The 26,296-nt window shown below is 42.2% G+C and overlaps 3 protein-coding genes across 3 annotated transcripts in view; 1 reads left to right on the top strand and 2 right to left on the bottom strand.

The window, feature by feature from the left end:
- Positions 1-226: 226 nt before the first annotated feature.
- On the bottom strand, positions 227-6,261 carry pdrg1 (p53 and DNA-damage regulated 1). Its single transcript, XM_047581991.1, has 5 exons — positions 6,123-6,261; positions 3,988-4,063; positions 3,807-3,881; positions 3,622-3,702; positions 227-606 (listed from the first exon to the last, which is right to left on the bottom strand). The coding sequence occupies exons 1-5, from the start codon at positions 6,216-6,218 to the stop codon at positions 524-526; spliced, it is 411 nt and encodes a 136-aa protein (XP_047437947.1). The 5' UTR covers positions 6,219-6,261; the 3' UTR covers positions 227-523.
- A 1,767-nt stretch (positions 6,262-8,028) lies between these two features.
- LOC125006604 (matrix remodeling-associated protein 8-like) lies at positions 8,029-21,114 on the top strand. Its single transcript, XM_047582799.1, has 12 exons — positions 8,029-8,248; positions 8,916-8,942; positions 9,040-9,345; positions 9,431-9,532; positions 9,614-9,747; positions 9,839-10,018; positions 13,021-13,162; positions 16,222-16,380; positions 16,466-16,490; positions 17,843-17,928; positions 18,131-18,202; positions 18,306-21,114. The coding sequence occupies exons 1-12, from the start codon at positions 8,197-8,199 to the stop codon at positions 18,326-18,328; spliced, it is 1,308 nt and encodes a 435-aa protein (XP_047438755.1). The 5' UTR covers positions 8,029-8,196; the 3' UTR covers positions 18,329-21,114.
- Positions 20,552-26,296, bottom strand: part of per3 (period circadian clock 3) — a 19,234-nt gene continuing 13,489 nt past the window's right edge. The window contains exons 16-22 of the mRNA XM_047582798.1: positions 26,083-26,247; positions 25,742-25,993; positions 24,784-25,646; positions 24,493-24,685; positions 24,074-24,260; positions 22,700-22,850; positions 20,552-22,025 (exon numbers count right to left, since the gene is read on the bottom strand). Of these exons, the coding sequence (XP_047438754.1) occupies positions 21,903-22,025; positions 22,700-22,850; positions 24,074-24,260; positions 24,493-24,685; positions 24,784-25,646; positions 25,742-25,993; positions 26,083-26,247 (1,934 nt within the window). The 3' untranslated portion in view covers positions 20,552-21,902. The remainder of the gene's footprint in view (positions 22,026-22,699; positions 22,851-24,073; positions 24,261-24,492; positions 24,686-24,783; positions 25,647-25,741; positions 25,994-26,082; positions 26,248-26,296) is intronic.

Raw genomic sequence — 26,296 nt, 5'->3', positions numbered from 1 at the left:
AAAAAATCCCCAAACAAAAAGTTCCAACATCAGATCAGAGTTGCTTGACATATACCCAGAGTTGTCAACTTGGCTTTTTACGGATGCAATTTACATTTTTGTGATCTTTTAAAACCCCCATAAAAGCTGGACTTTGCTGGCAGCTACAATCGTTCCTTCCATTCATACAACTATGAAGAGATACTTTTCTGACGGTGAGAAACAGGAGACAAAACACACTGCGAAGTCGTCTGCATAGCATTTTATTTGAGGATTCAGCCGTCTCACCTAACCATATAAAGTGAAATGTCCTAAAGTGACAGCGTTAATTTCCCTCGGTTTAATGGATGCGTTACAAAAGCTGACTACTGTTTATACAAACAAAGATGTTAACGTAGTTGGACATAATCACTTAAACTGAGATATTATTAGTATTTTTTGGGAGGGGGTTGAACAAAATAATGTTTTAGAAACTGTAAAAATATCTGATTATAAAGACGTCAACTGTCGCTGTGACATCACATCCTCCAGAGTTAAGCACATGTCACCTCTTCAAAAGGTTGCTAATAGCTTTGACTTCATCAGGGGTCAGTGGAGAGAGACTGTAGCCTCTCAGCTCGGGTTTTCCTGAAAAAGGAAGAGAAAGACACACACATCATATTCAGGACAAAAAAAAAAAAAAAAAGCAATCATTATCAAGTTGTGGCCCCTCCCTGTTTATTCCTCTATTATAAAGCGATCTGAGCGAGCGCTGCCAGGACTGAGTTTCCACTCCTGCGTCCAACAACAGAACCACTGGGAGCTTTTCAGAGCAATCAGAGATCCATGAGAAAACGGTTTAGTTTACGTACAAGCACAAGTAACTGGAGACAAGGAGAATCGTCCTCATATGAAAACTGCGGGAACATTTGACGCCGTAACATCACCTCAAAACACCAAAAACGACCTCTGACTTTCCACACACACACACACACAAACAAAAACTTTCTCACCATTAGTTCATCACCATCAGCTCAAATCTAATCCCACGTCTCCATCATTCATTTGGGTGTTTACGGTCTAGAAAAAGAGCCAGGAACCTCCCAAACACCCTTAAACGTTCGCACTGGCTTTAATTACGATGTCATGGTCCCAAGACCTTTGTGGATTTATGGACTGATTTTAGTGTGCAGGACATTTGGCTGTTTCACAATCACATTTTACGGTCTGATCCTGCTCTTTGTGAGACTTTGCTGGTTTATTAATACAAGAAACGTGGTCGATGGTCCATGAATATGACAGTAATTTAACTTTTGTAGATAACACACTTTAAAAGTAACCGCAAAAGTTGTGTTAATGCAGGCGGAAGAGTATTACGGCCACAAAGGAGAAAAGAAAATGAGCGTAGGTAGCGTTTTTTTTTGTTTTTATTCATCATGCACTTTGAGAAAAAGGTCAAAATGTCAAGAATTAAGTCTAAATACAAACCGGCATTATCATCTGTCCTCATGGGAAATATGAGCTCTTTGGCAAGATGGATAAATTTGAGTCTGTACAGGCATGTGAGAGCAGATTTGTGTTAATTGTTGTGATTGGTGGGTCAGACTATACAGCGTAGGAAGCTTTGGGGGCTCGTCGGGTGTTTCCAACCGGAACAGGAAAAGCAGTTTTTGACCGCTGGTCAGCATCACGTTATGTGTGTGTGATTTAAAGCATGAGATGTGAAATAAATGGACTTGTTTGCATCTTAACTGAAAAGCAACTGGACTCTCATTCGTCCGTCACGGTAAAGCAAAAGCGCGTAAATTGGGTTTTCCTGTTGAAATGTCTCGGTGGCTTAAAGCATTGGCTCAGCTTCTTCAAGGCGGATGGAGTTTACATCCTCTCACTCAGCGGACGAGGAAACAGTGTGAGATGAGCTCAGTGAGGAACTCAAGCAAAGTCCAAATATCATATAATATATAATAACATATAAATCATAATATAATATAATAGCAGTTTAAGAAAAGGTACAAACATATATTGTTTAGCAGATACAATAATGATTGATAATGATTAACTAATTGATATGGCACATTGGTATAAATATATATACCCATTGTATGTGTATATGTATGTATGTGTCAATGTATAATATATGTAATATATAATATATATATACATATATTTATATTATAAAATATGTATTATACGATGTGTGTCAGTGTGTATGTTTGCATCATCTCACTCCTTTTTGAATGCGTCATTAATTTCTTTTTTTTTTTTTCCTGAGTTTTGTTTGCTTCATTTTTGTATTATGTTGTGAGGGGAATTAGTTTGTTAGCGATTGGGAAGCCTTGTATTGATTGTATAGTTGGAATTTAAAACAAACAAACAAACAAACAAAAAAGGCCACTGCTGACATGCAACGGTCCAATATAATATATATATCAGTAATGTAACTCAAAAACATAATCACAAAACAATTATATTTTTCAATTATATTCTAAATTAATATTAATTATTAAATAAGCCCCAATACTCTTATGTACGGTGTCGCCGGTTTGAAGGGCGACTTTGTTCTCGAAATTTTGACTTTTTCCTCAAAGTGCATGATGAAAAAAAAAAAAATCTACCTCCTCCCATTGTTTTTCTGATGGTGTCTCTAACACTCTTCTGTAAATACATATAAGTTTATTTAACATATATGTATTTCGACCGGCTCAACAGTCTGTTTATGTTATAGGCAGTTTATACTTCTGAGTTAAGTTGATGTAAACACCTCCACAGAGCCTTCACAGAGACTAGAGCTGTAACTGACGTGCACCTCATCACAAATGTAACTACGAGTTGTGGCGACGCAGAGCACATGAGTTGTGATTGGTCGACTTGGTAGTAGCCGCTTTAGTGTTTGTAGTTGTTTCTCCATCTCTGCAGTTTTGGAGTTGATTGTTTTGGATCAATAAAGACACGTATTCATTTTTCGCCTTTGTTGAAGGTAAAGCAAGAAGTAGAAACAAAACTTAACCTGACTGGGAATAAAAAGACGCAGCGCAGACTAGTGTTTATGTGGTGTTGTTGCAGAGCGAGACAGGCTGACAAACGCACAAGTAGAAATGTCTTAAACTGGCGTAGACTACGTCTGGAGGTTACAGCGTCTGGGTCCCACGGTTTTATAAAAGAGACTTTAACTCCTGAGCTTTAAGTATCTTTGTTGTTTTACACAGAGCATCGTTCAGTTTGACTGTTTAGAAACTTTTACAGTTAAAACTTTATCTTCATGTACATGAAGATAATAAAAGAACCATTGTAATTTAATGATCATATTCTACTGTGTACTGTTATTAACTGCTACTTAAATATCTATGATGTGAGAAAACCGGTAAAAGTTTATGTGTGTGCAAGAATATTCTGCACCTTTAAATCTTTACACGATGCATTTTTTAATTACTGTTATAAATTTTGCTGAATTCTTCAACAAGTAATGAAGAATATGAGACTTCAGCTGTTCTAATCAGGGAGGTGCTGCAGTACTTTCAACCCACCAGATGTCGCTGTTCTCACTACGTTTGAAGCATCAAGTCTTTTATTTTTGCCACAAAAAGGAGGAGGCCCACAGCTTCACTGATTCATGTTATTATCCCTTCAAACTGAACAGTATTACGACCAGAACACTCCTCCTACCTTGCAGCTCGTTGAGACGATTTACTTTTGCTTTCAGACCTTTGCGAAGGTCATTTATCTCGTTTTCCAGCTGCTCCTGGTCTACAGATAATTGAAAAAAAAAAAAAAAAACATGTCAGAAAAACATATTTACATATAACTAACCACTATTCTGTAATTAGATTTCATGATCTGGAAATATTTACCTTTCTCAATCATTTCTTTTGTCTTGGATTTGGGAAACTTGATGAACATGTTCCCAAAACAAACCTTCACTTTCTCTGCAAATGACAGATGTGTTAAATGTGAACACAATACTATAAGGAAGAAAACGTCCCAACTTAAAACAACACACTTCTGAGCCTCCTCTCTTCTGTGGCAGCTCACCTGAATCTGACAGCTCATGTTTCAGTGCGTTCAGCGCCTCCCGGTTCCGGTTTCTCTTTACATCCAGGTCCACAATCTGAAATAATAACACAGAGTCTTAATGTTGGGCAACATACAGCATCAAATTATGAATTCATTTCAGGTTGTTAGTCAGTAGTAAATATGAATATACAGCTATATATAAGCTTGAAACTACCTACAGTCAAATGTAGCACAGAAAGTACTAATGCAATATCACATGCATGCAAACAGTGGGGAAAAGGCTGAGAGACGACTAGTAGAGATGCTTTTATTTTATTCCTCATGTTTTTTTTCTGACAACGGATGAACAAGAAGGAGCTGTTTGATTGATTCCAACCCCTCAGTGACGTTAACAGCTCCACTCACTGAAAACATTTGCTCATAAACTCTTGGTGTGTGCAGCATAAAGTGATGAACTTGCTCACGGTAAAATTTAAGAGTCAAAGACTCCAGAGTCTGATGGCAGTGGAGAAAAATTACATTTCACACTCCTGTACCTCTGGCCCCTGAGGGTAGAAGTGGGAACAGTCCATGTTGGGGGTGGGTGGGGTTGTTGGTGATGGAGGCCGCTCTCCTTTGGACTTTATGCTGGTAGACGCTCTGCAGAGAGGGCAGGGGAGTCTTGCTGATCTTCTTCACCGCTCTCTGTTGGCATGTTTCGGTTCATGGTTGAGGTCCGTAGTCGAGGAAAGTAGGCGACATGTCAAACTTCCTCAGCCTCGTCAGGAATAACAGATGATGTGTTTTTGAATGTTGCTTTTGCACATCTTCTTAACAGTGTGTCTTTATCATGAGTCTTTTAGTATTTATACGTTTTTTTTGCATTGCACTGCAGCGCTGCCTTCTCATCCATGACAAGTTTCTCCTCAGAAAACAAATTAAAAAAGAAACCTTGTTGAGATTTCTTAACCAGTCGTGTGGCGTTCAGTGTCCAGGTGAGGCCTTCAGGTACCGAAAGCTGCTCAAAATTTCTATCAGCACCAGTATCTCCTTGCTTTAGTCCGTGTATGATGAACTTAGGGTGACCAGACTTGTCCGTGTTTTTATTTTCTTGAAGAAAATAGTGCGTAAATGGCTTCACACATACACACACACCTTAATATAACCTGCTAAGCTGAGTAACACAAGCATAAAAACAAATGAAATACCAAACATTTTATGCACAGGCCCTATAAGGTGAAAATGACTGATTTTAGGGTTGAACACACCAAAAAAAATTTGACAATTTTTCTCATAAATGAAACCCTAATATTGCAGAATGAAAGCTTTTACCGTGTCACCGCAGAGATTAAAAAATGTAGTTAGAATGGAAGTCAATGGGTCACTTTTGTTCGCTAAGGTTACAGGAGGGTACTAAATTTTAAATTTGATGCAATCAAGTCAATATTTTAGATAATCTTGGTCAAACCCAAGACTGGCTTGAAAAAAAAAATGCCACCCAACATTAGGTTTATGGAAACTAGCTAATTTTTCATGTTTTCTTGTGTAAAAACAACAGTGACTTCAAGTAAACTAGCTTTTAAGGGTCAAAATTCCTCAAAATTATTGATTTTTTTGCTAATTTTATAAACTGCTGAAACGGTTTAAGAGATTTATGCAGAAAAATAAAATATTAATCAGTTTGTAGCAGTTTTTGGAGAAGTTTTAGAAGAAGCAGCCACTGGGTTCATCGTTTTTTTGCGGTCCCGGGGAAACATTTCCGTTGTGGTTTGCTCTAACAAAATTACAAAAGACGTATTTCATGCTCGTTACCACTTAGTTTTTACACAATTTATATCGATTAAACACCGAGAAGCAAAGCACCGTGCACAACAATACTGACGGGACACCAGCCCCTGCTTCTCCTGAATATTCACACCAGCTCCCGTGTCCAGGTTGTTTAATCTCACAACAAACACAATAAAATAAAATAATTTTATTTAGCATTATTCTATAATAACTGGACTATAAGAGCAGAGCTCTGAACTTGGCTGATAAGATTAACAGCTATCGTCCACGGTTAGTTTCCAGTCTCCAGTTCGTAGACAGATACATGATGTCTCTGCTTTGCTTTTTTTTTTTAATCATTATTATTACTAAAAAAAAAATATATTGACGACATTTTATTTAGTTACCTGTTGTTTGGTGGTGAGAACATCCTCTGCTGCCTCCTCCACTTCTGTCAAATACTCCAAAACACGCTGAGGAACACCATCGACTTCATGGGCCATAGCGGCTGTGTCGCTTCAAAAACAGTCCGGGGTGAAACACTGACTGGAAACAGAAAGGACCGCAGGGGGCAACGAATCATTTATAGCTCACCCTCTTAGTTTTTTATTATTTTTATTTAACAAACAGACATTATACATACAACAACGATCTCATTATTGTATTACAAATTAAAAACTATGAACCCAAACGCACCACCAATCTCTCTCCAGCAACAGACACTGAAAACTGAAACTAAATAAATTAAGAGTAGAGAAAAAAATATAGGCATTTACAACTCAACTGTTAGCAGTAACTTATATAATCTTCTCGCAAGGACATTTTGTTGAAAAAACGAAAGCTGACCATGTGAGGTCATGGTTGTGAATATAATGTTATTTTTATAATTAAGCTATTTTATCAAGAATTTAATCTTTGTGTTCTTAAGAAACATACCAACTAGGGTATCGAATATTTTGAAATGGCTCTTATCCTCATAGTTGACACTGGACATTGGAGAACATAAACATATGTGTGTATTTATTTTGTATATTGTTATATCTCCACTGTCCTTATGATCGAGGCATAAAATGTCTTGACAAATATTAAAGCTAAATATACAATGCTGTAAATATTGCACTGTATAAAAGCTCAGTACACAATCAATAAAAACTATTGTGATCATATGTGGTTGCATGTTTTTTTGCTGTTTTTTATGATTATAGTCCATAGGCGTAAATATCAAAATGTTTCAAGAAAAAAAGAAATCTATTCATTTGATTCAGATTCCATCATTTCAGTCAAAACACAATTTCAATGACTGTACATTAAAGTATGACTACATCATATCAAACTGTATCAGGTAACTTCATTGTGAGTAGGACTAGCATCCTAGCTGGTTCTTGGTTAACTTTTGGACGAGCACGGCGAAGACTTGTTTGAACTTGAAAGGTCTTAACCATCTTCTTCTGTGGGATCTGTTGGTGTAAACCAATAAGTGAGCTATGATTATAGAGAGTAAGTAAGTAAGCAGACCGATGTTTACAGCCATACCACCATAAACACACCTGTCTTTACTAAACTCAGGAATGCAGACACATGGTCATGGTTCTGACGGGTGGGGAAGAGAGTGGATCCTGAATCAAAATAAATAAATAAATACAAATAAAATCGTTTCAGCTCTCTCCAGACTTCTCTGGAATCTCTCTGATGGAATTTGTCTTCCACTTTTCTCCTGTAGGTGTACTTGCCATCTTTTATTATTTTCTTTTTGAGTCTCTTTGTCTCCTCCTCGTCTCCTCCTCTGTCTAACTGCAGGGGGCGCTGTGTGGAGACGGATGCGTGGGTTTGTGTCTCTGTATTTCTCTGTAGATTATGTTTATCCTGTTTCCCGATACACATAAACACATGTTGTTGACAACTTGTGCAAGGAAATAATGGTGGGTGCATTTTTGTTAACCACACGCTTTTCAGACACATAAGGACAAACTCATCTCATCTCATCTTATCTCATCTCATCTACCTATAAGGCTTGCGTAATTCTGCAAACAATATTAACAGATAATCCACAAAGTTTTTTCTTATGAGCATTTTTGATTATATGAATTTTACCACCCAGCGCGTTTGCACGAAATAAAAACAAACTAAATCCTCTTAGCCCTCCAACAACCGACCTAAAGACCATCCATGCCTCAGAGCTTTCCATGTAAACAGGAAAACCTAACATCTTTGATGGTTAACTCATAAGAAAGGCAAAGCAACAGGATTTAACTGGGCAGAAAGAAAAGAGGAGGGGTGTAGAGGAGTGTCAGGTTTCATTTCCCGGCTGGAAATGCTGCGTTTGGTCCTGTTTTGATTTCGGAGTCAGAGTCTCAACGTGTCGCTGGGTGATGCATCTCTTCAAACTCTGAAATCTGACCAAAGCAAGTCACGCTGCTGGACATATTTACTTATGGCAGTCTGCCAGGTGTAGCATCTCTAACTTAAAGTAACTTTGTCGATATGGGAAGCGAGAGGGAGGACATAATTTTTCAGGCTCTTCTCCTGATCCACAGTAAGTAGGCTTGAGGTAAACATATTAAACTTGTGTGTGTGTGTGCATAATGCTCTTATTTAAGAGCAGGAAACTTGATTCTTCTCTTGCAATGAGACAAAATCAGTGGTGTTAAAACGTAACTAACTTAAAGAAAACGTTCTTTTTTTTTCTTACACTGTGTGAATATTTCAAAACATTGGCAGTTTTAGTCTAAGGGATTTAAAAGTATTTTATTGCTTTTTTTTTGTGCATGTTTTTGAGCAGGTTTGAGCAAATTAAGTTGATCACCTCTGGGCTGATGTTAAAACCAGGTCTCAGTGCGTTTCCTCCTGTCCACCCAAGCTAGACACATTCTTTTCAGATGAGTCTGATAGGCAGGTCGGTGTAAGAGATGAGGTGGAAAACAAAGGATACCAAAGCACTTATCTTAGAAAAAAAGTAAAATGCCTTAAAATATATATTTATTTTGAATATTTTTTCAATTGGACCAGGTGCCCCCACCATCTTCAGTGACTTAGCTCTGTGTTCCAGTTTTTATAAATGTATAGTATTTGTTGTTGTTTTTTCACAGCTGCTGTAAATTGCTACACAAATGTATAAAGATACGGTGTAAGTGTTTTAATTATAATTAATTTAATTATGTCACTGGTTGTCTGATCATGTCTGTTTGCATTTTCTATTTCAGTCCCTGTGTTCTGCTTCTTCACTGCAGGTGTGTTCCTCTCTGTATGTGCACAGTTTTCTATTCAAATATATATATATATATATTTTAATTTATACTGAAAACTCTACCTATTTCTGTCCCTAAGTGTCATGTCAGTCTGACAGCAGCAGCAGTGTGGTGGTGGCAGGTTATAATGTGACCGCCCCCGCCGGGTCGAGGGTGGTGCTGCAGTGCGTGAGCGGCCGCATGGTGTGGACCAGGGACAGCGTGAGGGACAGACAGAGGGTGGTCCACTGGGACATGTACAGGGAACATCCCAACTACGCCATGGAGAGAGTGGTGGACATGTTCTCTTCAGGAGACCAGACGATTTACAACTCGTACAACCTGGGCAGGGTCAACCTCAGCCCCAAAGCCTTCAAGGACGGAAACTTCTCCCTGGTCATCAAAGGTTGTTGATTGTCATATGTGTGGCTAACAGATGATCTTTCCTAAGGGACCATGGGTATATAACATTTCTTTTTGTGTTCCTGCAGATGTAACGATGAACGACAGAGGCCTGTACTCTTGTAACCTCCACCACTTCTACTGTCATCTGTATGAGACCATTAGGGTGCAACTCAATGTCACTAAATCACGTATGTTATCGCTCTGCACCAATCTAGCTAGCGTAAGTTTCTGCCACGTAAACTGACATGGATCGTCTTTGTAACGCAAAGGTCGCAAAGAACAGCGCTTCTGGGATGGACAGAAGGCAGTGTTTGTGGTGCTGCTCGGGAGCACCGTGGTCCTGCCGTGCATCAACCGACGGACTGTGTGGACAGACTGGAGCGACGAGGAGGGGGACCAGCAGGTTCGTGAACTCTCTCAGACGGATCAAGCTGAGCTTAGGCGTAATTTAGATGGATTGCACAACAATCTTTTCCTTCTGCGGCGGCTTCCAGGTGGTCCACTGGGACCGACAGCCCCCAGGGGTCCGGCATGACAGCGCTGATCGGCTGGTGGACCTGTACGCCTCTGGGGAGCAGCGCAGCTATGGGCCCATGTTCCTCCAGAGGAAGATGAACATCAGCAATAAAGCCTTCGCAGAGGGAGACTTCTCGCTTACCATAAGCAATCTACAGGTGTGTATCAGCATGTGAACAACTGGTAACTGGTTAATAAACCAGCAAACGGCAAACACCACAGATGGAATTACCTTGCAAGGAAGTCTGATCGTTCTCGCCAGGGTTCAAGCTGAGGTATAGACCGATTACCGTGAATCATGGGCAGGTTTTAGGTGGGACAATTGTCACCCTTAGAATGTTTTTTTATGCATAACCACAATCCTCTTTGCTGTGCTCACCACTTCCTGTAGGGTATTTCGATAAAAAACTGTGCCATGTGCAAACTAGACAGTGGTGCTGATCTAAAGGATGCTCTGGATTGTGCCTCTGTAGTATGCAGGCATGGGTGGACACTTGCTCTCCTTAGCATCTGTAGGAAATAGAAGTGTTGCTGTGCCCTGTCTGCAAGTGCTGGGACGTTTCTAGTCACCCCCAGGAACTTGGCTGGTTGGTACTGCTGAACATCTCCACTAAAAAGCTGTTAAGTTAAGAACAGGCTTCTTTGTTTTCCCTGCGCTCAAAGGGAGATTGTTGGACGTGCGCATCTTCTCTGTACAGTGTTTCATTGTTGTTACCGGTTTGACCAGCAACAGTTGTGTCACTGGCAAACTTTCTGATGTGGTTAGAGCTGAACCTCATTGTACAATTGTGGGGTCAACAGGGTGAACGGCAGTGGGCTGAGCTCATAGCCCTGGGAGTCTCCAGGGTGGTGGTGGCTGAATATTTGTGGTCTTTTTTGTGTAAGGCAGTCCAGAACTCAGTTCCAGAGGGAGTGGTTGAGATTATTGAGCTTCTCCATCATCTAGGATGATGTTGTTGAATGCTGAGCAGAAGTTCATGAACAGCTTTCTAACGTGACTGTCCATGTTTTCTACATGTGTTAGTGCCAGATGCAGAGCCAAGGATGCAGCATCATCTGTATACCTATTAGAGTGGTATTCATACTTAAAGAGGTCCAGTTCGTGCTACAGGCCAGTAATCATTCAAGCACACTGGAGAAGACTTCTTTGGCATTGGTTTGATGGTGGAGGTCAGGTAGTGGCACTGTGGTACCACCTCTTTCAGTTGTTTTGCACAATCTTTCCACCCAGGAATGTTGTCTGGTCCAATAGCCTTGTGGAGATTGATCCTGGACAGAGACTTCTTATCAACTGAGGTGTCTGGGTTGTTGGGTGGCAGGGAGGTTTTAAGAGCAGTGGTTTGGTCCAGTGCTTCAAACCATGCACAGAAGTCACTCAGTCTGTGTGAGAGCTCAACGTCGCAAACTTGTGGTGGTAGTTTGCAGTCGGTGCTGGTCGCTGTGGGTGGCTGCCTCCCTGAAAATGCTCCGGTCAGTGGTCTACGGTCTATGTTCTAAAACACACTGCTATAGTAAAGGGTAACCAACACTTGGGTACCCAAGTGTTTACAAAACTGTGTGTGTACAGTTTCTAGCACATATGGAGCTTTCATTAGAAATGTAACTCTTGTCAAGTACGGCTTAACTACTCCAATGGGAAAATAGTTTGCCAACCACTATACACTGAGAAACCACTTTGTTTAAAAAAAAAAAAAACTCTTGTTGCCATTTGTCATGATAGCAAGCAGAGAAATATTTATGGCTGCGATTTAGGGAATCTCGCTGGTCCCAGCGGTCCCATAGCTCAGAAATCATAAGTTAAAGCCAGACTCTGGTGGCTTTGAGCCTCATCAAACACTCTTTGGCACAGGCTCAGTTTTCTGGTGATCTACACACAACAATCAGCTGACTACTGGTTTAGTTCTTGTTTTTCGTTCAGTAGTAGAATTGTTTTTAGCTTTAATGTAGCGCAGAATGTATCTGGTGTTAACAAAAAATGGCAAATTTTCAAGCTTTGAGAAAAGGGATATCAGTATTACACAGCTATGTCCACTTTTATTTTGTCCAAATTCTAGATATAGTGAAACGCAGTGTGGGACACCTTGTCCCAGTTTACATGCAATGCAGAACATGTCCTCCTCCTCCACACTAGGTGGCGATATGTGTCTCATCAGCAGGTTAATATAGCCCCCCTTCTGGTTGACCTATTACTTCATACAATAAACAAGAGTTGTTCATGTGGCAGACCAGCATTTTAAACAACGACCAGATGGATAATAGTTCAGCTTTTTAAATTTCGTACGTAATGTGTGCACTACTTATGGTGCAGATAAGATGTGCGCTATCCCTTATCCCCGTTTTTGTTGCGGGGTCATACGCCAGCGCAGCGGTTGTGGAGCATGCTCACACTAGTGGAAGTTTAAAAATCGATTTCCAATCACATTATCTGGGTGTCCGATATTAGTCGGAGTAAAGTGTTTACATGCACTTAAGTTGTCCAGTTAAAGTCGGATTAAGGCAATCATTATTTTTTTTTTGTTTTGTTTTTTTTTCACGAACATGTAAACGTACTGAAAACAAATTCAGCTGTTTCTCTACTGAACAACACTACCTTGTTTTATTACCCACCATGAGACAAAACTACTCTGTGTAGCCAGTACTCAGAGTAATGTGAAAATAGAAAAGGCTGTTCAGTTTAGACTTTTACCTCTCGCGGTAACTTTTAGATGTGACATGACACAGCAATGAGTGGGTGGATTGTTATAATCTTAGGAGGATAAATCCTACTGACGTTGGGTGATCCCTCAAGTTTCCAAGTGTCCAAGTTCTGATAAGTGCAGTTATGTTCATGTCCAAATTTCCACAAAAAAAAGACATATCCATCACCTTCAAACAGAGCGAACATCAGTAAGTTAACATGTGACAATGTTAGAAGCTTTTAGCTGAAGCAGCCTCACAGAGCTATTAATCTAATTAAGGAACGCAATGTTGTAAACATATTCCAGAAACAACGCACGACAGAGTTTTGGCCGAGCAAAGGTGTAATTCATCAGAGTTTCTTCCTCACAAGCATTAAAACGATTGCTGTTAATAATTATTTGAGCAGAATCGCTCGGCTCCAGTTGTTAACGTTCCCATCCAGCGGAGTGTTTTTATGTTTCATCCGCACATGTTTTGACAGCCAACAGACCAGGGGATGTATTCCTGCCACCTCCACCATCATTACTGTGGTCTGCATGAGAGAAGAGAGTTCCAGGTCACAGTCGAGCCACCGCTGATCCAGACGACCGTGGCGGCCAAAGCTCTGCCCAGCGAGGACAAAGGTACCGCGCACAAATACATCAGCGCACATACGGCCTCTCCTCCTGCTTTAGGTCAGAGAAGTCAAGATGTTTTCTGACTTAGTGGATTTGAAGTATCATGTGTACAATTAGGAGGGAAAAACACGCACATCTGTTCTTTCCCTCACGGTTCCCCTCCGCGGCGTCCTGTTCTGTTCGTCGTTTCTCCTCTCTCAGGGTCTCAAAACAGCAACAGAAGAAGATGAGAAGAGGGGAGTGGGTGGAGAAAATCCCCCTCTTTCTGAAGTTTTCTGTTTCATAAGACGTTTTTTTCTTGCACTGTCAGCGTGTCTGATGCCAGCCCCCTCCAAACCACACGCACACATACTCAAAGCCCTTTAAGCTTCATCGCTCTCCACCTTCTACCCGACCAGACTTTACTCTTTCATCATCGTAGTACTTGAACATTTAAGGGACATTTTCGCCTTCATCCACAGTTCACATTTCTCCACTCTCGAAACTCCTTCCACTGAGTTCATTTTAGAAAAAGAAAAAAGAAAACAGAAGGGAAAAAGGGAGAAGAGGGCCGGGGTGGGTGAACTCAATTGGCATTTGGACTCGCCGGCTGCCTGCCTCAAATTCTTTCATCATGAGAGAGTTTCTGGTGCAGGAGCCCGTTTTCCAGTAGGTAAGTGAAGCAAAGCCGGGCGATGGCCGACGTATCAATGTGGGAAAACCATTGAGAGAGGTTTAGAAAGGAGAAATGCCTGTGGCCGAGTCCATCTGTGTGTGTGCGCGCGGATAAGTGGGTGCCAAAAAGGCCGATCTCATTTCAGTGGAATCTTTCGGATATAAGCCGTCGGACGGAAAGGCCGGATCTGCCCACACAATTAATCCTTTGCTCCCCGAGCTGTAATAATACAGTAGGATTGCACCATGGGAATTGCGCCGATTTATGTCCGGCACAAGAGTTTTAAAAGTTACTTCCTCTGCGCTCTCTGACATTACAGCAGCTCAGTGAAGCAGTGCGCCGTCTTATCAGCCTCGTCGTGCCCTCTCTCAGTGTCTACTGCTTGTTGACTTTGGCTCCCTCTGGACTCTCTACAGAAGTCTCATTATTTCTTTACCCCCACATTCCCTCCGTCCCGTCCTCCTCCTCTTTTTTCCTCCTCCTTTTGATGATCCCAACATTTTTAGGTTCGTCTATTTTCTCTTCTCCCCTTTATACGTGAGGAAAGGAAGGTATTTTTCACTGTTTATAGACGAGAAAAGGAAGTTTCATCTGCACAACAGCTGGCAAAACAAAGACACAAACTGGAAACTAAGCAGAAACAAACACTGAGAGTAAAAAAATGTAGGTCAACCCTTCCCTCCCCTGTATGTGATGAAAGTTTTTGTTGTCCGGGCGACCTCTTTTCTGTCTTCATTTGCGAGGCAGTCCTCCATGCAAACATCTCACCATCCTCTTCCTCTCCCTCGGCTCTTCTCCTCCTCCTCCTCCTCCTCTTCCTCCCTTTCCACCTCGCTCTCTGCTTCCTTCACTCTTCTCTTTCTCGCCGCTTTCTCTGTGTTTTACTGCCAGGAAAAGTAAATCACAGCATGACACTCAGTCTGGATCCTATTTTGGCTCAGATGTGTCTGCGTCTGAGCTCCGCAGCTGCTTCTTGCCTTGCACTTTTCTTTCTTTTCTTTTTTCTTTTATTTAAATGAGGTTAAATGGAACCAGACATTCCTCCGTCCCCTGACTCTCGGCGCTCAGCAGAAACCGCACACGTCCTGATTATTTCTCACTTCCCTGAGGCTTTATGGACATTTTTTTTACAGCCAGGAAATGTTGCTACATGTAGAATAAGCGAAAAAAAAAAAATGTGCAAGGCGTTACATGTTTCCATGGGATGGCATGCATGCACTCCAGAAAAAACACATACCCTGTGTGTGAAATCTTTCACTCACTCCCTAACCCCTACTCCCCACGTAGGGTTTCACTATACAGTGAGATTCTTCGTGGCATACTTTCAACAAGGTGTTGGAAAACATTCCTCAGAGATTTTGGTCCATATTGACATGATAGCATCACGAACGAATCTCCCGTTCCACCACATCCCAATAAAGGTGCTCTATTGGATTGAGATCTGGTGACTGTGGATCCCACTCTTCCTTTCTTCCCCATTCTGATGCTCGATTTGAACTCCAGCAAGTTGTCTTGATCACCTCTACATGTCTGAATGCATTGAATTGCAGCCATGTGATTGGCTGATTAGCTATCTGAACAGGTGTACCTAATAAAGTGGCCAGTGAGTGTATATTTGATACATAGAAAGGAATAATAATGTGCAATAATGTGCATTAACATTAATACTGTGGAGTTATCTGTTACAGAAAGGTGAGTTTGGTATCAGTGACGTCCTGAAGGGTTTTACTGTGGGAGTGGAGCTGGATCAGTCTGTTGGAGGATTAACTCCACTGCCCCTTTTATAGTCTGGTGTAGTGGATGTGAAGGGTTGGCACTAAGTTTGTCGATCCTGCTGATGTTTGGCTTGGGGTGTAGTGATGGGGAGGCGGTGAAGATTCAGCTCTTATGGCTCAATTTCCTGACAAGAGTTGGATTTTTTGGCTCCCAAACGGCCAATCTTCATTTGGCTTCAGTCAGAGCCTTCTAATTTATCCCAATTTAGCAATTATGAATGGTTTCTGTGTTGGAATCAACAACTGCACCACAGCAAACAAATTCAATAAATACGCACTGAATCTGAACATACCAGCCTGCGTGGATTCTCGGGAGGGACTGAAGCTTCGTCTCTCTTCTCTGTGGGAATCAGCTCTTAGAGACGACTCTTTCGCAAATGACACACCACTGTTGAGGAGCATATGCTCGACTGTAAACTCACACAAATGCTCTGGAAAAAAAAAAAAAAAAGACAGGAATAGCAGCAATAAAATGTTCTTTTGCGCAAACAACTCTACAAAACCGGTGTTAGGTCATGCATTTGGGCTTATGTAACTGTAAACCACGGGATGACAAGTATGTTTTGCTTGAGTGAGAAAGGATGAATAATTGAGGAAATGAACCGCTGACTTTAGCAACTTTTTCTACCATCCAGACATCACTAAGGCTGAGTCACCGCGAGTCATCAACGTCATCCTGCCCGACCAAAAACACCACTTTCTCCTGCCACTGGGCTACGTCCTTACCTCCTTCCTGCTCCTGGCTTTCATCATCCTCATCATCCTCCTCGTCACCAGACGGAACAGAAGCAAAGGTGTGAACTGCAGTCCCTCAGTCTCACCACAGGCGGCGCAGTTTATTTATTTATCTCATGGGTTTTTCTTGTGTGTGGTTTTCAGAGTATGATCCTCGGGCATCGGTGAGGTGAGTGGTGACAACACAACACACAGGAACACGTTTTCTTATTTGGTGTGCCAGATAACTCATATACCCTACCTGCCATCAATAGAGGGTACGCATTGACGTCACTCCCGCCTGGGGCCACGCCCCCTGAGTGGCAAAAACATAAATACAGTGAGACCGGGAAAAATGTGGATTATCAGATAGAATTAAGGACAATTGGACTCAACAATGATCCATACAAACTAGCATTGATTTGTAAAAGTGGATTAGCCCCAGATTGAGTTAGTTTTAGTTAATTTCGTTATGATAAATGTAGCTAAATAAAAGATGCTAATGCTAAGAGCTTTACTGAGAGGACACGTTAGCTCTATAAGATAATACTGCAGCTCCGACTGGACGTTAAAAGGATGACAAATATTAAGTTTATTATTTTATTGTTAGTTATTGTTGGAGCTGAAATAGTTACAGCCCTAACTACACCAAAACAACAACAAATTTATCTGACAGCCCTCCAGAACGTAACTTAAGGTATGACTTCATCAAAGAAAATAAAAAATACAGCATAAATTATTATTACCGCACAACAGCTCTTCCTCATTTTTTTTTTAATTAATAAATTTACAATTTAGACGGTATTAAAGCCTATGATTCAACCTAATGCTGCTAATCTCCATGTTCAACTGTGACTTTTTGCCACTCGGTGGCCGTAACCATGGAGACTTCCGGTTGCTGTGACGTCAGCAGGTCTTTTCATGTAAATATTTATCTGCTTGGACGCTGCTCTATCGTGGAGTGCACACATTGATTATATTAGTAATAAATTAGTACAACACATTACTTTTTTAGAAGACTAAGGTCTTATGGCACAAGTAAACCTATTTTGTAACTGTTTTTTTTCAATCTATTTTACTTAGTGTTATGCAGTATGGAGTTATGGTATAATTATCTCTCAGTGCAAATTAAAGCTCGACTGGGAAAACTGATAAACATCTGCTCAAGGTTGTAGGTTTATCACTTGAATCTTTATCTCGGCGTCCAAAAATGAGATACAGAGTCCCCAAACCTACATTAAACTAGACTGAGGAACTTTTATTATCTCTCAGTCTGTTAATATGTTGAATCAGTCAGAGTTTTACGGGTGCCGTGAGACCAGGGTATTAAATAATCTCCAGTCCAGGGACATGAAGGACACTGCAGCCACTTTGTCTGAGGTTAGATTTTGTCCATTGTTTGATACGTCTGTATGATGTTTGTCTGATGTCTTATCGTGTAGTGTTTCTTTTGTTAGGACAAACAAGCGTCTTGGGTGCAAGACAAAATCAGGTTTTTTTAATCCTAAAAGACGCTCGGATGTGTGTCCTTCGCTGCGTTAGGTCCAGCAGGAGTCAGAGCAGCTCGGATGAGTTTGAGATGGACGTCACAGAGGTGAACGCCAGCAGTCGGGAGGAGAGGAGATTTGGTGAGTGGAGCACGGTGGTTTGTCTTTCTAGTGCAGGTTTTTACAGAATAATTTACATTGAGAAATTGCAATTTTTCCACTTTGCAAATTTATGCTGCGGGCCACATTAAACCCTCCGGCGGGCCACTTTTGGCCCGCGGGCCGTACGTTTGACACATGTGCTCTCGTGCGTGACTGTCTCTTCACTCTTTCCTGTGTTTAGACTACAAGAACAACCTCCTGAGAGAAAAGGTCAACGTCAACACTCAGCCTAAAGTCATCGATCTTGACAAAGGTACACACACACGCACGCACGCACAACACAACACAACACAACACAGCCGCCGTGAACCAACAACAACATTTTCATCCCTCAATTTTGTTTTTGCTCCTCGCAGAGATGCAGAAGTTTTCCAAGTGAAGAGAGAAAGTGCAAACGGGAGTCACTGGCTGGCCCAGAAGCTGAGCTCCAAACGAAACCCCTCCACACTTCCTTCCGTTCTGGCGGGAAAAGGCCGCAGACAGAGAGAAAAATGCTTTGTGGTGGGGAAAGACAAAAAAAAAATACAAAAAAAAAAACAAAAAACAGGTCACACCGAGGTCTGGTGTTGTCAAACTTTCAGTATTAGATACATCCAAGGAAAAGATTTGGTTTTATTACACTTGATCAAACTAAAAAAGACTGGACATGTTTGGAGCGCGACCCAAAGCCTCGACTGCTACATGAAAGAGAAATGTGCACCTTCGCTAAGTTCAACCCAAAAAAAAAAGAGACTCAGATGGAAGTCATCGGTAGTGACACATTGTATTATCATTGCTTTAGTTAAGAGATGATGCGTATGTTTTCATTTTCCCCCTTTCCTCTTCGGGCCTCGGCTGAACCGGCCGGACTGAAGCGCCGCCTGCTGACGTACTGCTTCTTGTTTGATTAACTCTGTGCTTAATGTAACTGAATATATTTTGGTCTGTAATTTTAACACTTTTAACGCCTCGTTGAATGTCACAGAGTAAATGTGGTTATCTGTGAAGCGAATGTAGACGGTAGGAATGTTTATTAGCGGCTTTTTTTTTTTTTTTTTTTTTGCAGCAGGCACTTGATGACGAACGACTCTGTTCACAGATAATAATAATAATAAAAATGTTTATTTCTCGTGCTGCCAAGGTGCACGGAGGAGGAAAAGAAACTGTAGAAAGATGAGGCCTCCGGGAGCATTTGTAGTAAAGGGAACAAACCCTGTTAGAGAGCTGCTCACCTTGTCCCCTTTTCATGTTGGTTTCTGAGTAAATATTATAAATATATCTTAACTTTGCTATTATTATTCTTACTCTATTATCTAAACTTTGTGTTATTTTGTTAACTGGTTTAGGTTCACATTTTTTTTCCCCTGGGCACAAGCGCCCCCTAGCTTTGAAACCACGATGGTGCAGCGATGATTAAAATTGTTTTCCCCCCATATAATCTTCTACATTTCTGCATAAAAACACACAACTCCTGGCAAAAGACAAAAAAAAAAAAAAAAAAACATTATCAAACAAATGAAATTGAAATATTACGTTTTGTTTATTCAGGAAAATGAATCATTTGTTCGTATCTTTGAGATTCAAAAGTGAGTGAAACCTTGTCTTGTGCAGCAATGACAGCAGTTAAACATGTCTCTTCATTTTACTCTACAGCATCTTGGAGGAACTTAGCACAGAACCCATTCAGTTCTGAGGCTTTGGAGCGTTTCCTAGTGGGTGAAGCTCAGAGCTTTGTCAGCCCTCCAGATGTTTTATTCCACAATTTGCTGATGTAACTCAGAATTCATTGTTTTCACCACTCATTTAAACCAAGCAGTTCTACTTTCTGTCAACAAATCATTTTCCCATCAGTCCTTCTGGCTTCGTCCTCATGATGTTTAGAGGATTGGAGATGGGCAGAAACGTTCTCTTTGGAAATCAGTGTCTTTGTCTTTGCCATGAACGCTGTGGTTGGTTTAGTGTTCTCCTGATGATGGAGTCATGAACATTAACGTTAGCCAATGTGAGAGAGGCCTTTGGCTGCTTAGAAGTTACCCTGGGTTCATTTATGACATATCAGACCATTTTATGTTTTTTTTTTTTTTTTCATTTGATGTGAAACACACTTTCTTTTAGATTTACCACAGACTTTAGGGCGTATTTGCACAAATTGATATTGGATTTGTATCGTTAAGACGAGCCTTTTTTTGTCTTTCAGTTTTTCAACAACATTGATTGGACTCCTAATTTGATTGTAAAACCTAGTTGTAAAACTAACTTCCTAGAGACGCGCTTACTTTTGCACCTTTTGCAGCTATGTATTATTGTCTCTTTTTCTTGAACACACAAATACCAAACAACAGTATTTGTTTCATTTCTCTGACTGGATTCTTTTTGGAAAAAAACAAAACAAAAAACAAATCATTCCATTTATTTTATATTAAATATTCATACTTTTATGGTGGTAACAGTCTTGCAAACATGTTTATTTTTGCATAGACTAGTTTTCATTTTCCATACTTTTCCAGACCTTGCGTAGAAACCCTGCACGATGCATCTTTAAAAAAACGTGTGTCATCTGGTCACACAACAAATGTCCACGGCAACGTATGTGAGGTGGGATTAAAGCTGCACGACGCACACGTTAGGTCATAGCTCATTTATTCATTCCTTTGTGTCAACAAACAAACAGTCCCTGAATTCAAGACAAATGGCTTTGTATACACTTTGTGAAGATTGTTTTGTGTACATTTTCTATAAAATACATGGTACTTTAATATACTTTGAATCTAAAAATGGTAGAAAACCCTGGTCTGTCTCACTCTGTTGGACAACTGTATCGAAGGAAGCAGCTCGCAGTCAGTCAACGCGCACATTCACTCACATCCGCAATCTCACCTGCCGGCTGAATCCAGTAGAAGAAGAAGAAGAAGAAGAGCGACGACATTCACACATACACAACCCTAAGCTTACTTAGATCCTCACGGTCTCTTTCTCTCTCTTTCACTCAAACTGATAGATGGATATTTAAACAAACAGCTACAGAGTCTCAGAGGGAACTCATTGGGGGCCACGTTGTGTCTGTTTAGAATTAGACGCCGGCTACAGGTGGTGTGATGGGGGTGAAGACCAGGCAGGAGACTTACTACAGGAGGGTTTCAGCGAAGGACCGAAGTTGTTCTGCAGCACAAAATTTCAGCTCGAAAAGGAAAAAACGTTTTGCCGTCGCGAGTGGAAATGACAAATAAATTGAGACGAGAGAACGACCTACGGAATAAAAGAGTACACTCCGGGAACAACTCACAAGATCTGAATCTGAACATTATATAAACAGAGAGCAGCAAATGTGTCTTTGTCTTAGTGTCTGTCAGAAAACAAACATCTACCATGAGTAAATCATGTTAAGTTACTACACCACAGAGGGAGGCGGACGCGGTACACGTACTGTACAACCTGGACGTCGTGGTGCAGGAGAAGAGTCTGGTGTGTGTGTGTGTGTTCTGATACTCGGACTGGGTCGGGCCAGTTTGTTCCTCTCACCCAGTCACACCATCCTCTGCAGATCAGGTGAGAACACAGTGCTCATGTTTAGGGGCGGCGACCAAACAAACCTCTTCCTGTTTGGTAGCTCGTGGTGCCAAAAAAAAGGATCTGGACAGTCTTAAATACAAACTCCGCCCCATCCAGGGGCTCCACTAACACAAAAAAGTAGAGAGGTATAATATTCATGGTCTTGATGGACAGTTACATCGAGCTGGCTGAGAGAAAAATGCCAGTAAAATGCCCGTCTCCTGCCCAACTATGTTCCACGGGGGGGGTAGGGGGGGGGCCCTGGTCCAGTTTCTGTTAAGAAAACACGTTAATCTTTAGACTCCAGCGTAGGGACCAGCTCCACAGGACTGCTCAGAAGAGATGCGTGGTGGGAGTTGCTGAGGATTTCAGACAAAGCAGGTTTTTCTGTGAGGTTGATGTTTTTTGGGTGGTGGCAGCGCTGCTTAAGAGTCAACCACAGGCCCGACGGAGTCCTGCTGGGGGCTCTCCAGAGGCGACGAACTATCCGGGGCAGGTGGATGAGGGGAGTGGGCCACACCTGCACCTGGGTTGCAGCTCACGCAACCCTGAGGGACACGGAAACATGTTAGACATGTGCAAAGTAAAACAAAAATCCTGAGCTTTACAGTGCATCAGTAAAATGTAGATCATATTCTAACTTCTAACGTTTAATATTAGTGATTATTATAATTTTTTACTATTTTTAAGTTCTCTGTTTGCTGTTAGGACACGTTTCCCTAGCTTCCTAAATTTATTCTCCGTCTTTCAACAAAAAACGTAGGCTTGGATGATGCGTTCAAGAAAACACGAAAATTCAGTATTCCAACTCAGAAATTGCAGATATCATAGCGTTCACGTTACAGGTTAACTCGGAGGAGAAACAATAAATTCGCTGAACATTAAAACATGTGCGGCAGATATTTACTTTTACCCTGGAAGCAGTAATTTTTTAGTTTGATAGCTCATTTTTTCCCAAGCTGTCTTGAATGCAGCATCAGCTGAAGCTGGATCTCAACCAAACTTTCCAAGAATTACCCCCCCACTCCACTTCCTGCTTCTGATTGTCTAGTGATGTTAGTTTAGAGAGGAAAAACTGCGTTACTTTCATTCAGTTTAACTCAATTGACTGCTCAAACCTGACGATTTCCTGCATCAACACCTTTTTTTTTCTCTAAATGTTTTCTCTAAATGGCAGAATGTGAGTAGAAAGAGGAAGACGTTTCAAAGGTCCCAGTGGTACCTGCGTGTCTATTTCCTGTGGGATGGTGTGCTGTTGGATCCAGGGGTGGACCTCAGCCAGCTCCTCCCTCTGCTCCTGGCTGAACCAGGGCTGGAGGGGCTGGAGCACGCGAAGCTTGTCCCTGTCTTCTGCCAACACCTCATTCTGGTCCCTGTGGGTGAGGGAAGACAAGATACAGGACAAACAAGATCAGGTGCAAGATCTCAGACAATAAAAAAAAAAAAAACCTAGTCAACACAGATTAATCCATCATCATGATTAATCTGAGTGAAAATTTGAATGCAATTAACCCACCTGCCGCTCAGAAAGACACTGACCGTCTATGGCAACACATTTCAGGCCAGTTTGTCCAAGTAGAGTAGTAGTGACAGTCAGAAGAACCACCCGATAAAGATGGACGACACTAAATGGCTCATTGGTCCTCTCCATGGGACATTTGAGTACAAAAAAAACCCCCAAGACGGAAGAGTCGACCACCATAAACTATTATCACTCCTCTGCAGAAAGTTTACTCCTCTTTTCTTTTCAGGTTTTTGGGGGATTCTGCAAAACTAGGGATAACGTGTTGCCCATCTTGAGACAAGACAAGACAAAGACAAGCTGGCAGTACTGTCTGGCAAATATCTGGCCACTCTCCTGTGTGAGAGACTCTTCTCAGTTGCAGCAACATTGTAAATAAAAAGCGGTCAGTTCTCCTCTCAGACAACGTCAACAAGTTTGTTTTAGTAGCTGCTGAAAGAGGAGGAACGGGGCCACATTAATGTGGATTAAATAAAGACACAAAAAGATGTTGAATTGTTTCAAGTTGTTTTGTTGAAACTGGTGAAGGTGCTTTATCAACACGTTAAGTGCAGATATATTCCCTTCTTTCCTGAGTCTGTTTAATATAGATTAAAAACGAATGATATTTTATCGAGATTAATCAAAATTAATCTGCTGTGATTAATCTGATTAAGATTTCTAGTAGTATGACAGCACTATTTTTTATTATTCTGTCCCAAATATATATAAGTCAGCATAGAATATTATGTAGGAGTATTATACAACATAACACTTACAGATAATGCCTTTAGCTTTGAGTAAGATACCATGAGAACCTCAACAATTAAATATTAACTAAGTTAAGAGCTCCATGACGGGTCTTTATTATTTTACTTTTATCCTGCATAAAGCTTCTAAAATCAAACTAAAGGATTATCTTGTCTTTCAGCTTACAGATATTTTAAATTGTTTCCACTACACGGGAACTACTGACAACGTAATTCTGCAAAGGTTTGTATTGGTCGGTTACTTGGTTTTCTGGTCACACCTCAGTCCAAAACACATTTGTCTCCAACAGCTATTAACGATGGATTTTCTCTTGCGTTTTCGTACCTGGTGTGGATCTGGTACGTCATCATGACACGCTCAGGTGTGTGCTGGATCATGCTCCACAGCGAGTTCTCCACCCGAGTGTCGAAGCCGTGTTGGTGCTCTGCCGGCGCCTCTTGGCTCTTACGAGCTTTGCGCGATGTGTCCGACGAGTCGTTGCTGGCAAAGTACTTGCTGCTGTTGCTGCTGCCTGTAACCAGTGAGAGCGCTGCCTCAGTCCCTGCTTTTTCATTGTACTATTAAGTGAAACTGTTGTTGTTGTACTTGAGAAATTAGAAAAATGGCCCGCTATAGAGACGGGATGTAAGACAAAACAATATTATGCAGATGGATTCGAGTACACAAGTGTTTCTCCAGTATTGTCAAGGAGGAAGGTTCTTTGTGTTTGTGTTGCATGCATGTTGGTTTTCTTTCTTTCGTACCAGTGTGTGAGGTGGAGGTTCCATTGGATCCAGATCCAGATCCAGATCCCAGTGAGCCTCCAGACTCCCCCGATCCGGATCCTGACGCGTTGGAACCGGTCCCAGACCTGGCATCCTCCTGAAGCAGCAGGTCGAGCAGCTCACTGGATGTGGACTGGGCGTCGTGGTTGCCAGAGTCAATGGGGACATCACCCTGAACAAGGCAAAGATTTTTCAAGTCAGAACCAAAACGAGACACTTCGGCTGGAGAAATGATGGGAATGATGAAATAAACTGAGATCTCACACTGACCTCTTTGGCGTGTTGTTCATGGAGGCTCTCGGCGTGGTTGTGCCCGGTGCTGCTCTGCCCTTCACTCATCTTGGGCAGTTCCTCCTGCAACAGGTTGAGCTGCAGGGGAGAACTCGAGCGAGAGCTGGAGAATAAAGCCCGAGGCCCAGCCGCCTCCTCCTCCTCCCCGACAGAAGAGCTGGCTCTGGGTGAGCAGAGGAGAAGGCCTGGAGATGTTTGAATGAGGGGGGCAGGCTGAGCTTGGAACTGAGGCTGAGGGTAGGGGCTAACGCCAGGGACGTAGCCCGTCACGTTGATGGGTGCCTGGGGCACTAAAGAGGGAACAGACGGTGAGTAAATGGGTGGAAAACCTGGAGTGAAGGTTGGATAGTTGGGCAGGATGACAGCCATGACCGGAGCCATGTAAGGGTTAAAGATCTGGGTTGAAGGCATGGCCTGCAGGTTGGGAAGGTTCTGGATATTCTGCAGATTCTGGATGGGCTCTGTCTGGACTGGTTGCAGGCCTGGAGGGTTCTGAGCGGGTTGCATGATGTTGAAGTTGTAGCTGAGCTGGTCAGGAGGCTGCAGCACCACAGGGGTGGATCCAGGCAGCTGCTGCGGTCCGGGCTGTTGCTCTGGGCCGGGATTCCCCATGGCCGGGAAGAACGGCACCTGGAGTGGGGATGCTTGACTGTAGGGCGTACACATCTGAAGCTGGGAGGACTCAGAGGACGGCCAGGAGGAGTCAGGGACGCGGCGAGGAGGACCAGGTGGGGAGGCGTAGCTGTCTGAAGAACCTTGGGGAACCTTGGGTCGCTTGTGTTTCTGCTTTCCTTTACGAGAGCGATTCCAACCTCCGGCGCTCATCGGACGTAGATAGTCTCCTGTGGTGAGTTGACACGGTTCACAAACTGAGTCTAAATAAAGTTGTTCCACCACAGACTCTATTCAGCATTCACTAAATCAGCTGCGATCATACCTGGGTGGTGGGAGTGAGCCATTGAGCTGTTGTCCAGCTGCAGATAGGAGCTGTAGGGGCTTTGAAGGATGCGATTGCGAAACCGATCCACGTACTCTTGCTCCTCTTTCTGGGTGTGCGCCGACAGAACCTCCTTGGTGAGACCGACAAACCTCCGTTCCTCTGCAGCGGGGCTCGGGGCCGGACGGATGGGCGTCGGGACAGAATCAGTCGGTTCGCTGCCCATCGGCGCATCCTCCAGTGCTGTGGCCTCTGTGGGAAAACAGGAAAAAGAAAAGGTTTGATCTAACGTTTCTTCACTGCACAAAGAAAAAGTTATCAGCAGCTTGTATGAACCTTACCCGACTCAGGCTGCGGTACGTGGACGATGGTGCTGCTGTACGAACACTGGCTGGTTACTGAGACGACACTCATGGCCTTCGTGGACATGGTGATGTCCGTCAGAGGCGCCCCGACGACGGCTGCGGTCGTGGGACCCACAGACACCTCGCTGTTCAGCACCACCACTGGAAGGATGAAGAGAGAAACAAAGTTAACCTTAAAGACACACGACTT

The sequence above is a fragment of the Mugil cephalus genome, chromosome 4 (assembly GCF_022458985.1).
Source record: "Mugil cephalus isolate CIBA_MC_2020 chromosome 4, CIBA_Mcephalus_1.1, whole genome shotgun sequence".
Lineage (NCBI taxonomy): Eukaryota > Metazoa > Chordata > Actinopteri > Mugiliformes > Mugilidae > Mugil > Mugil cephalus.
This window is presented reverse-complemented; position numbering and strand designations above follow the sequence as displayed.

Coding starts and splice junctions, on each gene's coding strand:
- LOC125006604 (XM_047582799.1), top strand. CDS start 8,197: ATGGGAAGCGAGAGGGAGGACATAATTTTTCAGGCTCTTCTCCTGATC. Junction 16,491..17,842: donor GATCCTCGGGCATCGGTGAG/GTGAGTGGTGAC, acceptor TCGCTGCGTTAG/GTCCAGCAGGAGTCAGAGCA. Junction 17,929..18,130: donor TCGGGAGGAGAGGAGATTTG/GTGAGTGGAGCA, acceptor TCCTGTGTTTAG/ACTACAAGAACAACCTCCTG.
- pdrg1 (XM_047581991.1), bottom strand. CDS start 6,218: ATGGCCCATGAAGTCGATGGTGTTCCTCAGCGTGTTTTGGAGTATTTG. Junction 4,064..6,122: donor TTCTCACCACCAAACAACAG/GTAACTAAATAA, acceptor TTATTATTTCAG/ATTGTGGACCTGGATGTAAA. Junction 607..3,621: donor TCGTCTCAACGAGCTGCAAG/GTAGGAGGAGTG, acceptor TTCCTTTTTCAG/GAAAACCCGAGCTGAGAGGC.